This window comes from Elephas maximus, chromosome 1, assembly GCF_024166365.1.
Source record: "Elephas maximus indicus isolate mEleMax1 chromosome 1, mEleMax1 primary haplotype, whole genome shotgun sequence".
NCBI lineage: Eukaryota > Metazoa > Chordata > Mammalia > Proboscidea > Elephantidae > Elephas > Elephas maximus.
Window position 1 is genome coordinate 220,942,364 of NC_064819.1, and position 16,232 is coordinate 220,958,595.

Here is a 16,232-nt window from a genome sequence, read left to right on the forward strand (position 1 = left end):
CCCTCCCCTCCCAGCAATTTACACTCACCCTACAAGACTCAAAATTTTATCTTCCCTGTTAATAAGCCTTCCTACCTCTGATAGAATGACTCCTTCCACTGTGCCTCCGGCACCAGATACTTACTTCCATCACAGTACCCCTAATACCTGGTGGTATCTGATCTATGTCTGTGTCCTTCTACTGGAGTGTAAAATTCCATAAGGCGGGGGAGCATGTTTTATTTGTCCTTGTTATTTCTCAGTGCTTGCAAACTGCCTGGCATATAATAGATGCTCAATAAATCTTTGTGCCAGTTTTGAATAAATTGGAGTAAGGAAGAAAGGCAGGAATGCTGAGTGAAACCAGACTATCTAGTTTCTGTCCCTTGAACCATTGCTGGCAGGGGAAGTGGTGTAAGAATCTGAGTACAACATTAAATGCATTCTGGGTACAAGTTAATCCTGATAAATGGTAGAATGCATTGTTATTTAACCTAAATAAGACATCTTCAACTTGTCCCATGGCAGGTAGTCAATAAATATTTGTTAAATAAATCAATGAGCCCCATTTTTCCTTATTCACAGGAACTTACCAGCCACTGTAGAGGAAGAAAAATATATTCTCTCTTCTAGCATGTTTATCTTAAAGTCTTGTCCAGGTTAGAAAAAGGAGATACCTCAACTAAAAACAGAATATTTCTTTGAATTCTTTTTGGAAAAAAAATCAAGATATAGTGGCATCTATTTATGCCTGATACTTGGGTTAGTTTCCCAAGCTCCTCTCTTTCTGTGATGCCTCTGGTACTTTCCAATTCCTTGAGGCTCCTCTTTTTGGTTTTCTGACCAGAAAGTGAGGGCTTTATTTGCCCACTCTGCCACACATGTCTTGTGACTGTGCTTTTTAAACCCAGTTACTTTTGGGCAAGGTGGCAAGAGGACAGAGAAAAAAAAGGCAACATGGATTTGTCCCATCCAATTGGGATCACATGCTGTATGATTCCATTTCCAATTGGAGAGTAATGGTCCCCTCTCTCAGAGTTTTAGGTGCCTACAGGCCCTTACTGGCACCTCTGCTACTGACAAGGAACCCCTTCCCCACACCTTAATCCTAAACTAGAGGGCTTCTCCTGGAGCACTCTCTGTGCTGATGTCCACTTCTGGGTGTCGGGCTACCATTAAGTCCAGGCTGGGGATACCAGTGGGAAAAAAACGGTCAACTCACCACTAGGTTCAGTGGTACTTTGAATTCTCATATTCTTCCTCAGTCTGCCTGTTCTTACTCACTTTTCAGGGTCTTCAGACAGCTGTTTCAAGCATTTTGTCCAGGTTTTAAAGTTACATTCAGTGGAGATGTCAGGGTGGAGTGTACCTATTACAACTTAGAACTGGAACCTCTCTCTCGCTGCTTTTGAAGTTTTTTTCTCTCATTAATTTTCAGCAGTTTGACCATGATGTTGCTATATGTAGTTCTGTCTTTATACACATCCTAATTTTCATCATTTGGTAGCTACTTTAGTTATTAAATTTTCTCTACTACTATAAATAACCACACTGTCTACAATGCAGACATTTTTCTTCTTATGAATTATTTTCTTGAAGTAAGTTCCAAGAAGCTACATTATTAATTGGGCTCAAACATTAGTGAACGTTTTCATGGTTCTTGTTATACCTGCAGTTGTATTTTTGAGGGTTGAGATGGTTAAGAGTCCCACTTCCAAGTGAGGGAGTTACTGCTATACAGTCTATACCTTACCTTCACTTGTGTTTCTAATGGTGTCTGTGCCAAGAAAGGAGGTTGTCCCACCAACATTTCAAAAAGAATTACACCAACACTCCACCAATCACATAACTGTGTATATCCTAAAATAAGATAGCAAAATTACAGTTATTCATAAGCACTTTCTTAAGAATACTCAGGATTAGGAAAATCAAAATTAACGTTAAATTACCAGTTTATTCTGTAAAATTAATATTTTTATTATAAACCTGAAAAATAACATATATTCTAGTGTAAGTTTTGGCTAGTCTAAAGGTATATCAAGATTATTTATGAAACAAATTCTTTACCTGTCCGTAGCAACACTTCAGGCGCAATATAATTGGGAGTCCCAACCAAAGAATGTGCTAGACAGCGCTGGTGCTGGCGTGCAGCTCTCCGCTCTAGTGGCTTCAGTCTATCTCCACATCGACAGTTAGATGGGTCACCCCATTCATTACTGAAATCCATGCTATCCTGGCGTGGATGGTCACCTATATGGTAAAAAAAGAAATAAAAGCAACAAGGACAAGAGTAAACCTAAACTCTGTTTAATTTTAAACATCATGGTTTAGCACGGTTAGCAACATTCTCCCCTGTGACAAGCTAAGACACAGTGTACACCAAATCACTGATGGTGTTTATTACCAACTGGAGCCTGCTTTCTGAGATACCAGTAGGATAATCTTACAACTAGGAAAACTCAGCCTAAGACTCAATAATTTACTCATTGTTAAATGATGACAATGTAAGTCATGAACAGAGAGGGTTAAGAATTATTCACATTGTGCCCCATTACTACTCTGACAAAGGTTCAAACAAATTAGATCAGTGTTTCATTCAACTAATATTTAAATTAAAAAAAAAATACAATGGTAAATAAGAAAGACAAGGTTCTTCTCTCAGGCTGTTTATATTACAGGAGGGGAAAGAACACAACAAATACTTACGTAAGAAACAGTGCTTTGTCCCAAGCAGGGAATTAAAATGGGGTAATGTGATAAATATGACTAGACACCTACATCAAACTGGGTGGTTTGGGAAGAACTACTAGAAGGTGACTAAGCCAAGACGTAAAAAAGAAAACAACAACAAAAACAAGGGGGACCCAATCATTTGAAAATAAGGCAAGGCATCCCACACAGAAATGGTAGCAACAGAGAGAGGACCAGTATGGCTGGAGACTAGGTAAAAGCGAGAATGGAAAGCAGTGGAGCAGGAGCCAGTGCAAGTCGGTTTTGTATGCAGGAAGAAATGATCTGCATTTTACTCCAGGTATCAAACCAAAGAAAACCAAACCCCTTGCTGTTCAGTCGATTCCAAGTCACAGAAACCCCCTGTGGTACAGAGTAGAACTGCTCTATACAGTTTTCTTGGCTGTAATCTTTATGGAAGCAGTTCACCAAGCCTTTCTTCTGTGGATCCCCTGGGTGGGTTTGAACCACTAACCTTTATGTTAGCAGCTGATTTCAAACCACTTGTGCCACCCAGGGACTCCAAGTATAGGAGGAAGCTAGTGGAGAGTTTGAAGCAAGAGAATGACAATATCTTAAAAAAAAAACACCAGAAACTCCAGCTGCAGATTATAGAGGACACAAAGGGTGAAAACAGCAGATGGAAGACTATGTTACAGGGGAGCTTGGACTAGGAAGGCAATAGTGGAGATGGAGAGAAGTGGACTGATTTGCAATACATTTTAGAGGTAAACAGGACTTGATGTGGAAGGCATGGGGAAAAAAGAACCATGGATAATGAGGTGGGTGGTGGAGGTACAGTTACTAAAGGGGGAAAGGCTGGAGGAGGAAGAGATGAAAAGTGCGGAATTAAAGAGTTCTTTTTTGGCAACGTTAAATATGAAAGGCCTATTGAAATCCATGTGAAAAAAATAAACAAAACAAAAAAACCCATGTAAAGATCTCTAATAAGTAGCTGGATACAGATATCTGGAATTTCAGGGAGAGGTCAGATCTAAAGAGAACAATTTGGGAGTCAGTGACGTATGGGAAAAAAATCAAACCTGCTGCCGTCGAGTTGAGTGCCAACTCAGAGTGACCTTATAGGACAGTGCAGAACTAACCCCACAAGGTTTCCAAGGAGCGGCTGGTGGATTTGAACTGCCAACTTTTTGGTCAGCAGCCATAGCTCTTAACCACTGCACCACGAGTATAAAAGTATAGAGAAAAATAAGGAACTGATTACAAAGTTCTGAAATAATGGTTACGTCTGTGGCAAAAGAAGAGGAAATGATTATTTAGCATGAGTTGGAACTGACTCACCAGCAACTGGTTTGTTTTTTGGTTCTAAGGTATTAATGATCTATCTAGTTCTTAAGCTGACTGGTGGTTATGGAGTTTTATAATTATTTTAAAAATGTTTTTATGGCATGTCGAAATAACAAAATGCAAAGGGGTTAACTTAAAAATGTTAGCTATTTAGAAATAATCAAACTTTACACACTCTTTCCTTTTATAGGTCTAAGTGTTTAAAGGATTCACCCAAGTTCATCCAAGAGTCAACATGTGACCCAAGTCTTCTGGCTCCCTATCCACTGATAATACCATCTTACATTTTATTGCATTAATAGACCACATTAACATGTACAAACTAAAATAAATGTTGACTTTACTCACCACTCTGATAGTACTTAGAATCATGTGTCCATCTGAAGCCAGTGCAGAGGCCAAAGTCAGTCAATTTAATATGACCATCACGATCAATCAAAATGTTATCCGGTTTAATATCTCTATGAATAAAACCCATTTTATGAACACTTTCAACTGCACAGGTAAGTTCTGCTATGTAGAATCGTGCCAGATTTTCTGGAAAGATGCCCAATCTAATTAAGAGACTCATCATATCACCCCCAGGAATGTAGTCCATTACGAAGTATAAATTGTCCTTATCTTGAAATGAATAATACAGACGAACTACCCATTCGTTGTCTGCTTCAGCCAGGATATCTCTCTCAGCTTTAACATGAGCAACTTGATTTCGAAGCAGGACATCTTTCTTTCGAAGAGTTTTTGTTGCATACAAAGCCTTAGTATCTACTTTTCTTGCTAGACAGACTTCACCAAAGGCTCCTATTCCTAGTGTTTTTATCTTCACAAACATAGACTTGTCCATTTTAGCCCTTTTAAGACGGATGTAATTAGACTCTTTTTGGCAAAGCATCTTTCTCATTTGATCCTGGGCATCTTGAGATAATCCAACCTAGGCAAATAAACTAAATATTAAATGAGGAATTATCTTCTTTCTATATTGAATATTAAGAAATATCTTGAAAAATTCAGGCACATAGGTTAAATGTGTAATTTTTAATAAAGCAGGTTAGAAATCTAGAATATATTTCAGAGAAAACTAATTATCAAAAGTGCAGTTTAAGGAACAGTTAACAAGATATACAAGGTGAGGAGACAGACTGGGCTATTGGGAGCGAGAAAAGGATACCAATGGTCAGCTTTCTACTCCTCTCTAATGGACTCAAAGAAGTTCCCCGTGTGCAATAAGCAAATATTTGTTAACATGCATCCTCATCTATCTCTCTATGCATAAAAAAAAAAAAAAACCCGTTACCATTGACTCAATTCCTACTCATAGCGACCCTATAGGACAGAGTAGAACTGCCCCATAGGGTTTCCAAGGAGCTGGTGGATTTGAACTGCTGAACTTTTGGTCAGCAGCCAAATGCTTAACCACTGCATCACCAGGGTCTTCACGCATTCATCCCTAATTATATGATTAGATTGCCTTCGTTATATGCCTCTCTTTGTGGAATGCCTAGGCCTCAAATATTCTTCCACTCTAGGTTCATTTATTCTCAAAAATGGATACTTTTAAGAACAACAAAACCAATGCCTTCTCTACCATAATCACTGTTTCCCCATTCTTAATAAATAGACAATAGTCATTAATCATTAATACCAAACCAAAAACCCATTTCTGTCAATTCCAACTCACAGCGACCCTATGAAACAGAGTAGAACTGCCCCATAGGGTTTCCACGGAGCGGCTGGTGGATTCAAACCGCCTATCTTTTGGTTAGCAGCTAAATGCTTAACCACCACACCACCAGGGCCCCTTGTATAGTCATTAATAGTTTTACATCTTTCTCAGGGTATTAGGGTAAGAGTGGGAGTCAGAGCCTACCACTAAAGCAAAACACAAAGAGTGTCTCCTACCTTATTTAAAAAGGATAATTTGTATGGTTACTAAAGCATCTTTTAGATAGTTTGGAACATTTCAAAGAATAGTTACTGTGATTTACTAAGATTTCAGATTAAAAACAATACTAACTTTTAAGAGCTACCTGGACTTAGAAGGCAGAACAGTTTATTTTTGACTAATTAATAAAAAACCAATAAAAGGGTTTAAATAGAAAAGGAATTCAACTGGAAAAGTCAGTCTAATTCTAGAAATGCGAGACTAATCGAAATGTAGCAACCTCATGCTTCTGTTAGGATGCGCATTTGCATGCAAAAAATCTGTATGAAGGGTGGCATGCCAGTCTTAGTACAGAACTGTTTCTCTTAAAATCTTACTTGCCTACACAGTAATGGAGGCTACAGAAGTCAGCAAAGCTTCCAACACCATAAAAGTTTAAATCAGCTATTAGTGAAAGTGAAGAGGAAAAAGGAAAAATAAACTAAGAGAATACATACAGACAGACTTTAGTAAGAAATCCTAAGAGCAAAAATACGTATAAGTCATACAGATTGTCCTGGTATTTCTCATCTAATAAAATTCAATTTATAGCAGGGATAACAACACTGTGAAATCAGATTTAGAAAAATCATTTTAAAAGAATGGCTCTCTCAAATATGTGAGGAATTTCAATCACAAATTTAAGACTCTTGGATTATGAGTGATAGATACAAGATCAGGAGTCAACCTTTGAACTCTAATGATATGATAAAAACAATAATGATAGTACCATGATAATATCTCATGACAACTAGTGAAGAGATCTATGTAGAATCATAACAGATTAATCTAAAATGGGTGTTTACTTATTCTGATTTCTTTTTAAGTATGAGTTGATATTTTCAGCACATTTTTCTCTAGTACATTATGAAAAAGAAATTAGAAGGGGAAATAACCCAAGGGAGATGCCTCTGACAGACTTTCAGATAAGACCTATGTGATGAATAAATCCACAAGCCCAAAAACTTACTGCAAGGAAAAAGAATTGTTTCTTAAGTGTATCAAGAGCTGGGACCTAGAAATTTCTAGCTTATTTCTCAATGTTGTAAGATAATGTGCAAAACCTAGAAGGTAACCCCAACTTCCATATAAAGAAGTTATGTACATCTAAACTGTATACTATAAATAATATTTTTCTTAATTTACACGAGTTTATTAAAGGAAATTCTGAGAAAATCTTGAAATACTAAAATAAGATGCCATAATCAAAAGTAATGTTTACTCATTTTCTAAAAATTGACAGTATTTTTGAGCTATAACAAAAAAAAAATACTGGACCACAATATTTTAAAATAAACACCAAATAGATGATCAAGTATAAAAATGAACATTTTAAAAGGTTTTACCCGCATCATTTCATTCTCTAATTGTTTTTTACGATGTAGACGTTGCTGGTGAGATTTGAGTACATTTTCCACATGTTGCTCCATAAAGAACTTAAATGCCTGAGGAGAGTAACTTTGAATACGAGATTCCCTTCGCTCTTCATCTTTCTTGTTTTTCCTAACTGTAATAGGTGAAGTTGTAATCTGTTTCTTTTCTTTATCACCACTATCAACATTTTCATAACTTTTTTCACCTTCCTCTTCCTTGGGCAAGCCAGGCTGATCCTCTTTGCTAGATTTATGTATTGATTCATATGGAGGAACAGATGGGTTCTGGTGTAGCAGATGTTTTGGATAAGGTGGTGGTGGACCTTGATAGTTTGGAGCTTCAGCAACAGGTGGCATAACAGTCATATTTGAAGTGGTACCCTCAGAAAAAGGACAGGGCTGAACAGTTTGAATTGGCTGTGGTAGCCAAGAAGGGTGTGTTGGTGCTAAAGCAGTCTGTAGCTCTGGTTTTAATACACGAATGCTTTTCACAGGCTGCTGAATAGGAGCTGGTGTAATAGCAGTTACTGTTGTAGCTGAAGGCTGAGAATTAGTAGAGTGACTTGTTCTATTTCCTAATGGGTTATTAAAAGAATTTGACCTCACTGGTATGTTCGGTTGCCATGTAGGGATTTCATGTCCACTGTTTGGGGATGACTGAGCTGGAGCAGAAGATGACTGAGGCCAAGTTGTCTGTAGTCCAGGTACATTAATGTTATAAAGTTCCATGTTATGACTATTTCGGTTTGGCACCATCATAGACTGAGGAATATTTCCATTTGTATATGATGAAGGAGCAGCGGACCCCCCTGTTTGTAAAGTCGAGGGGCTTTGTCCATTAGTTGGGGTCAGAGGATATGGAGGGGGTGGCTGCCGATTCACGGTGCCAGCAGGGACAACAGTTTGGTGTATCATAAAGTCAGACTGACCACTACCATTCTGAATTCCAGGCCTCCCTGGTGGAAAGTTATATTTGTTAGAACTCTGCATGATGATTGGCTGTCTGCCAACAGGAACCGAACTCATGCCTCTCTGTCCCTGATTAGGCGGATTCATTGGGGAAGTGTTAAGAGGTGGTGGAGGATAGCCCTCCTGCCATGTCCCGGGTGGAACAGGAGGAGAGATTCGAGAGATTACATATTCTATGTTCCCAGAATAGCGCTTTGTTTGAGAGTTTGGTTCCCACGAAGGTGGAGGTGGAGTTGTACCTCTTGGAGGGGGAGTCTGGCCTCTTGGAGGTGGTGGTGGAGTGACACTCCTTACTTGAGGTGGTGGCGGGGGATTCACTCTCTGTCCATTGCTAGGGTGAGCCTGAGCAAATGCTGCTATGCCAGATCCTGACAAAGGTCTTCCTACATCTGTCTGCGAGTTGGGACTTTCAGAGCGATAAGCCACACTTTCTCCTAGTGGTGGGACATGTCTCTGAGGAACTAAGGATTCTTTAGAACCTTTCCAGCTTTGTTTACGGCTAATTGATTGTTGTACATTCCCTGTGGTGACAAAAGAGACAGAGAAAAGAAAAAAAACATGTTTTTAACCTCTTATTTTTGAAAACTTTAGCTTGGGATTTTGACATTTAACGATACTCAATTCCCTTTCAAGATTTATAAAAAATCAAATTTCAGCATGTGGTTTCATTTTTACCTTTTAAAAATTTTGACTTGGTAATACATTCTCACAGTTCAAAATTCAAGAACTACAAAAGGATACCCACCTCTGTCCTTCAGTCCACCAGTCTCCTTCTTTGAAGGTAACAAATATCAATAAAACATTTTAGATAAGATTAGTGTTTTAAAAAACCAGCTGCAGTGGATGAGAATGGGGATATGGGTAGATCTGATAGGCGATACAGCAGTTCATGAAGGCAATGAGGTAATATGGACTACGGAGATGACAGTGGAGAAAAGTGAATGAATTAAGAGAGATGAGAAGGTAAAACTGACAATTCCGTTACAGATTCCATATGAGAGACGATGATGGAGAGGAATGACTCTTGGGCTTTCAGCTTAGGAAAACCGGTGAACATTAATTAATACTGGGGTGGAGAAGGTCTTCCCAATGTGACAAAGGTAGAAAACATACAGTATATAAGACTGACAAACATAAATACACAAAACACTTGTCACCATGAAAAACAAAACAAAAAAGAAACCCACACAAAACTGAAAGGTCAGCATTATCATGGGAGAAAATATATTCAATCACACATACAAAAAAAGAGTAGTAAACGTACATCTTTCTCTATGCTGGGCAATATTTGGTGTCTGTGACTTCAGGGAAAAGTCATCACTCTGTGCAAAACAGACAAGTCCTCTAGCCACCAGGCTCAGCCTCACCTTCCTCGGATAGTCAGCGAGGCTAAATCCACCATATCACTCACCCAGCTCTGATCAGTAAAAACAGAAGTCTCTTCAATCCAAGAGTACACGGCCATCCCTGCTGTTTTGCACCTCCCATAAAGCTCTCCAAGTTTTGACCACCTTCCACCCTCCTATGCACTATGCCCTCTAGACCTGCTGTTCCATAACCAAAAAATGCCCCGATCACTAATCCCTTCTCCAACATTTCCCGCAATCTCTTTAAAGCTGGTTACCACCTGTTGACACTACTTTCCTTGTACCCCTTTGAAATCAAGGTTTTCTTTAAAAATAAACTGGGCCAAAAAGTGAAGTTGTATCTTCTTTGCTCTTCATTTATGCTTCCAGGCCATTATTGCTCCTTCCAAATTTTTTTTAAAAAGCCTACTCTTAGTCATTTTTGTCTTTGTTATCTTCCTTTGGTGATCTAGTTCATGCATATGACTCAAACGTGTCTCTCCAACTCATACCTACATAGCCAGATCCCTACTTGACATCACCACTTGGATAACTAAGTGACCCTAACTCACCCTTATATCTAAAACGAGGCTTAAGATCTTTCCCCACCAAATCCTGTTTTCTTTTAGCATTTCCTTTCTCAGTGTAGGCTATCACCATCCATCCATTTTTCTAAGCCAAAAGACCGAGTCATTCCTTTTCATCACCATCCCCCCTATGTAATCTATCACCAAGTCCATATCAATTTTATCCCTTCCATTCCTCTTAATTCATTCACTTTTCTCCACTGTAATCTCCCTGGTACAAATTACCTTATTAGTTCCATGAACTACTTTATCTCCTACCAAATCTTTGCCTATCTCTCCTCCCTTGCTCCTCTCCAATCCACTCTCCTCTACTGCAGCCATCTTTCTGAAACACAAATCCAAATCATGTCCTTACCCTGCTTGAAACACTTCAATAACTTTCTGCTGCTCTTAGGATAAAAACAAAATCAATGAAACGGTCTTGCACAGTCAGGCCCCTACGTACTTCTGCAGCCATAGCTCATACTCTTGTTTTCAGTGCTCCAGCCACATTGACCTTCTTGCAAGACCCTGCGCCAAAGGGGCCATACATAGGATGGGCCTCCTCATTAATCCCACCCCCAGTAACCCTTGTCTTTCTTCAGATCATCGGCTCTATTATCAGTTTTTCAGGAAGGTTTTCTCTGATCTCCTTGGTTAGGTCTAAAAATCCCTCTATTATATGAGTCCATAGTGCCATGTAACTCTCTCCTTCATCCACACTCATCCAGTTGTAATGCTACACGTATGTGTGTGATTACTGGATCTCCCTTAGTAAAATGTAAGGTCCACAAAAGGGCAAGAACTTTATATCCAAAGCAAAGCAAAGGGTCTGAAATACTGGCTGATCAATAAAAATGTACTGAATGAAAAGTAAACTAAATAAACAAATAAATAATAAAGACTTTTTATAAATCAAAAAAAGACAAACTCAAGATTAACAAAAAACATAAAATGCTACCTTAAAAATAATGAATAAAAAAATGTTCAACGTCACCAGTAATTAAAGAAATATAAATGTAAAATGAGACAGCATTTGCTCGGTCATTAAACAGGCAAAAACGGTAACACACAGGGTTTAGAAATATATGTATTTGCATATTAAAAACATAAGAATATAAATTGATACTACCTTTCTGGACAGTAATATCTATCAAAATCCTTTAAATTTTCCAAGCCTTAAAATTTACTTTTACAAAACCACCAGGAATGAGAAAGACTTGGCCACAAGGTTATTTACTACACTGCTCTATGTAACGTTAAAAAAAAAAATAGAAACACGGCAAATGTCCAAAAATAGGGGATTGGTTAAGTAAAGCATGTGGTATGTTTATTTTAACGTGGCTATTAAGAAAAAAAAAATTTTTTTTTTATTAAGAGTATTCTGTAGGATATTTATTAATATGGAAAACTATGCATGGTATACTAAGTGACTAAAGTAGATCTCAGTATGACCCCATTTTCTGCTTAAATTAACAAGAATGAAAATATACACATAGAAACCCATTCACATAGGAAACAAGACTGGGAAACAAAACATATCAAAATTGTGTGGGTATTAACACAGTGGTGTTTTCTTTTTGCTTATTTACTTTCTAAATATGATGAGCATGTTTTACTCTTCTAATAAGCAGTTACAAGAAGAAAAAAGAGAGTAGTTTGAATGATGATATTTGTGAAAAAAAAAAAAAAAAGAGATATTTCAGTTGTGGCATAACCAGTGAGGAAGTTCTCAACCTTGACTGCTGCTTATCAGAATTATCTACAGAACTTTTAAATGTGAAGACCCCATGCTCAAATTCACATTGGTATGATATCATACCAATATTAGAACTTTCACTTACTGGGAAGCTTTTAATTTCTAAGACTAAAGATTTGATATACTTAAGTATTTTAAAACTATACTATGAGACTAGGGAAAACGTTTGATTCATCACCTGGTTTCACGTTGGCATTAAGAGGTCTGGCAGCTGCTGCAGCCATCTGCTCCCGTCGAGGATCCTGGTAACTCATTTTACTAATGAATTCAATTGCTGCTTCTATGCTTCTGTTATTAGTTTTCTGAAGAGCTTGTATAACCATATCCTGATAGGAAGTTTAAAAAAGACAAAAATATATTAAATCCTATACATAGTAAGAGGAAAACAGCACTATGAGTTCCATTAGAGAAATTCTAAATTATGAACAGGCCCCAAAGCATAATATCAATGTTCTGTTTGTAACTGTTATAAAAATCCATACAATCTCAAATTACTAAGAAAACAAAATAAATCTATCTTTATGTAACTTATTACTGTTTCTTTCTAGGAAAACAACCTCTTCCTGAGACAATCATAACAATATCATTGTGATTATTTCTCATTCTTATACAGAGACTATTAGATTTTTAAAGTAGGTATCAATCAAAATACTGCAATCTAGATTTTTTGTATTGTTAAAGCATTTGATTAAGCACTTCCACCACGATGTACGCTACTAAAAGAACTATGTAGTTCCGGTTCCTGTTCTCTTAACCCAGTGCCGTCGAGTCAATTCTGACTCATAGCGACCCTACAGGACAGAGTAGAACTGCCCCATAGAGTTTCCAAGGAGCGCCTGGTGGATCTGAACTGCCGACCTTTTCAGAGAATTGTATTTACACGGACACAAATATAGGCCAAATGGTAGCACAAAAGATACTTAGACAATACACGATTATGTGGTGAAGAATTCAGGGCTCTAGTGGAGCGACAGAAAAAGCAGAGGATGTGGAGTCTGACCGATCTGGATTTGAATTTCAGCTCCTCCACTTTAACGCTGTAAGGCCTTTGACAAGTTATTTACCGTTTCAGAGCCTCAGTTTCTTGATCGGTAATAAGCTCACAGGGTTGACGTGCAGATTAAATGAGAAAACATGTAAAGCACACAAGCACAGTGTTTGGAGATCACTGCTTGTCCTGCTGTCCCACTCCCTGTCCTTTATGTCATATGGAGACATACATTATAAACTGTCATGGGGAAAGTATATTGACATGTATTTTACAAGAATATATACACTCCCATAAAGATTACAGCCTAGGAAACCCTATGGGGTAGTTCTACTCTGTCATATGGGGCCATTATGAGTCAGAATTGTATCAATGGTACACGACGACAATGACAACAGTGATTTAGCTATCATACCTAACTAGCATATATATTCATATATATAATAAAGCGCATAGGGTGCACAGTTATGGAAACTTCCTAGACATATCCAAACACCTCGTGGAACTGGTTTACTGGGTTAAAAGGCTTGGGACCGTAGTCTCGTGGGACAACTCAGTCGACTGGCATAACATCGTTCATAAAGATAATGTTCTATATCCTAGTTTGGTGAGTAGTATCTGTGGTCTTAAAAGCTTGCAAGTAGCCATCTAAGATACAACTATTTGTTTCTACTCATTTGAAACCAAAGAGAATGAAGGAAACCAAAGACTCAAAGACACTAGTCCACAGGACTAACAGCCCACACGACCCCATGGCTTCATCTAACCCGAGACCAGAACTAGATGGTGCCGGCTACCACTACAGATTGTTACGATAAGGGACACAATAGGTCCCATATAGAATGGTAGAAAAATGTAGAACAAAAATTTCTTAAAAAAGGCCAAACTTACGATAGAGGCTAGATGAACCCCTGAAACTATTGCCCTAAGATCCCCTTTGCTTAAAATTGAAGCCACTCTTGAAGGTCACCTTTCATCCAAATAATAGACTGGCTTTTTATCACCTATGAGAACCATGCTTCCTTAAGTAATCAACTAGATGAGACCAGAGAGTCAATATTTACCCTAAAGCAAAGAAGAGAAGGTAAAGGAGGGGCAAGGAAGTTAGATTAATGGAAACAGAACAAACAGAACAGAAATAATGAGAATGCTGATACATGTGAAAAATGTAATCGAAGTCACAAAACAATTGACATAGAGATTGTTAAATGAAAACCTAATTTGCTGTGTAAACTTTCATGGAAAGTACAACCAAAACCAGAGCTGGTGTCACTGAGTCAATTCTGACTCAGTGCAACCCTACAGGACAGAGTAGAATTGCCCCCACAGGGTTTCCAAGAAGCAGCTGGTAGATTCGAACTGCCAACCTTTTAGTTAGCAGCCTAAGCTCTTAACCACTGTGCTGCCAGAGCTCCAAAACACAATAAAATATTATTAAAAAAGACAGAGGCAGCTATGTACTTGCCCTAGAGGGTTTAGCATTTCAAACATTTTTTTTAAATGAGAAATAGCAAGACAAGCAACCCAATTAAAAAATGGGCAAAGGACTGGAATAGATATTTTTCCAAGAAATATATATGAACATCCAATAAGCACAAGAAAAGATGCTCATTAGACACTGTTGTCGTTGTCGTGTGCTATCAAATCAATTCCGACTCATACTGGCCCTACAGGACAGAGTAGAACTGCCCCATAGGGTTTCCTAGGGTGTAATCTTTACGGGAACAGATTGGCAGGTCTTTTCTCCCACAGAGCCACTGGTAGGTTTTAACTGCTGACCTTTGAGTTAGCAGTCAGGTCAGCAGCCAAGTGTTTAACCATTGTACCACCAAGACTTCTTCATTAGTTATTAGGGAAATGCAAATCAAAATCATGGAATACACCACTTCACCCCCACTAGGATGACTATTTTCAGAAAAATGAGTGTTGGGGATGCGAAAAAACTGGAACCCTCCTGCACTGCTGATGGGAATGTAAAATGATGCCACCCTATGGACAACAGTTTGGCAGTTCCTCAGAAAGTTAAACACAGAGTTACCATAAACCAAAAACCAAACCCGTTGCCAAAGAGTCAATTCCCACTCACAGCGACCGCAGGTGACAAGCAGAACTGCCCCATACGGTTTCCAGTGAGCAGCTGGTGGATTCGAACTGCGGAGCTTCTGGTTAGCAACCTGAGCTCTTAACCCCTGTACCACTAGAGCTCCAGAATTACCATAGGACTCAGCAGTCTCACTCCTAGGTATACATCCAAAGAACTGAAAGCAGGGATTCAAACAGATACTTGTACACCAACATTCATTACAGCAATATTCACAAGAGCCAAAAGGTGGAAACAATCCAAGTTTCCATTAACAGATGAATACATAAACAAAACATGTTATTATTCAGCCATAAAGGGAAAAGAAGTCCTGATAGATGCTACAACATGATCAGCCCAGAAAACACTATGCTGAGTGACATAAGTCTGACACACCCACACAAAGTACCTAGAACAGGCAAATACAGAGACAAAAGTTTATTACTGGTTACCAGGAGGTGGGGGAGGTGAATGGGGCTTATTGCTTAAACCAAATTGTGGTTTGGGATGACGAAAAACTCTTGAAAACACAGCAGTGATGGCTGCACAACACGGTGAACGTTAATTTACATGACTGAGTTGTACACTTAAAAATGGTTAAAATGACAAAATTTTTGTTATATCTTACCACAATAAAATAATTAGAAAAAAAAAAAAGAGAAATAGCTTTTAAGAATAATGGCTGAACAGACAGATGATTTACCTTTGTGAAATGACCATGTATGAGACCAACCAAATAAAGGTTGTGGCAGACTTGTTATCTACCTACAATTCACTGTCCCTTTCTTGGAAAAAAGTTTACTGATTTTGTTGGAAGCGGTATTCTTTATAGCTATAGCGATCACATGATAGTTCTGACTAATGAGACACAAAGCAAGGGTTCCTGAAAGAATTTTGCTATCCTTGATTTAAGTACTGCTTCTTCCTATTTCCTGTTTCCTATATAACAGATATGATACCTGTGCTACTTCACCTTGCTACCAAGAAAAATTCAAGAAAATCTTAAAGAGTCAGAGGCTCTGGCATCTTTAAGAAGCTAAACAATGCGAGCTATATAAACTGAACCACTATCTTATTTAAAGCATTATTCTTTATATTTTTGTTTAAAACAACCAAACTCAATCCCTAACTTAGACAAGTTAGTGTAGTCACATTTTATGGCAACCAAATTTTGCAAATTTAAAATAGTGAAATACAATAAAAAAGTCTTATA

At 38.1% G+C, this 16,232-nt stretch overlaps 1 protein-coding gene across 3 annotated transcripts in view; it reads right to left on the bottom strand.

Annotated features, from left to right (window-relative positions):
• The window catches only part of LATS1 (large tumor suppressor kinase 1), a 56,557-nt gene that overhangs the window by 4,895 nt on the left and 35,430 nt on the right, over window positions 1-16,232 (bottom strand). For all 3 annotated transcript variants that reach the window (XM_049903245.1, XM_049903255.1, XM_049903236.1), the window contains 5 exons: window positions 12,130-12,277; window positions 7,285-8,801; window positions 4,366-4,948; window positions 2,047-2,229; window positions 1,733-1,839 (listed from right to left, as the gene is read on the bottom strand). In XM_049903245.1, coding sequence (XP_049759202.1) covers window positions 1,733-1,839; window positions 2,047-2,229; window positions 4,366-4,948; window positions 7,285-8,801; window positions 12,130-12,277 — 2,538 coding nt within the window. The remainder of the gene's footprint in view (window positions 1-1,732; window positions 1,840-2,046; window positions 2,230-4,365; window positions 4,949-7,284; window positions 8,802-12,129; window positions 12,278-16,232) is intronic.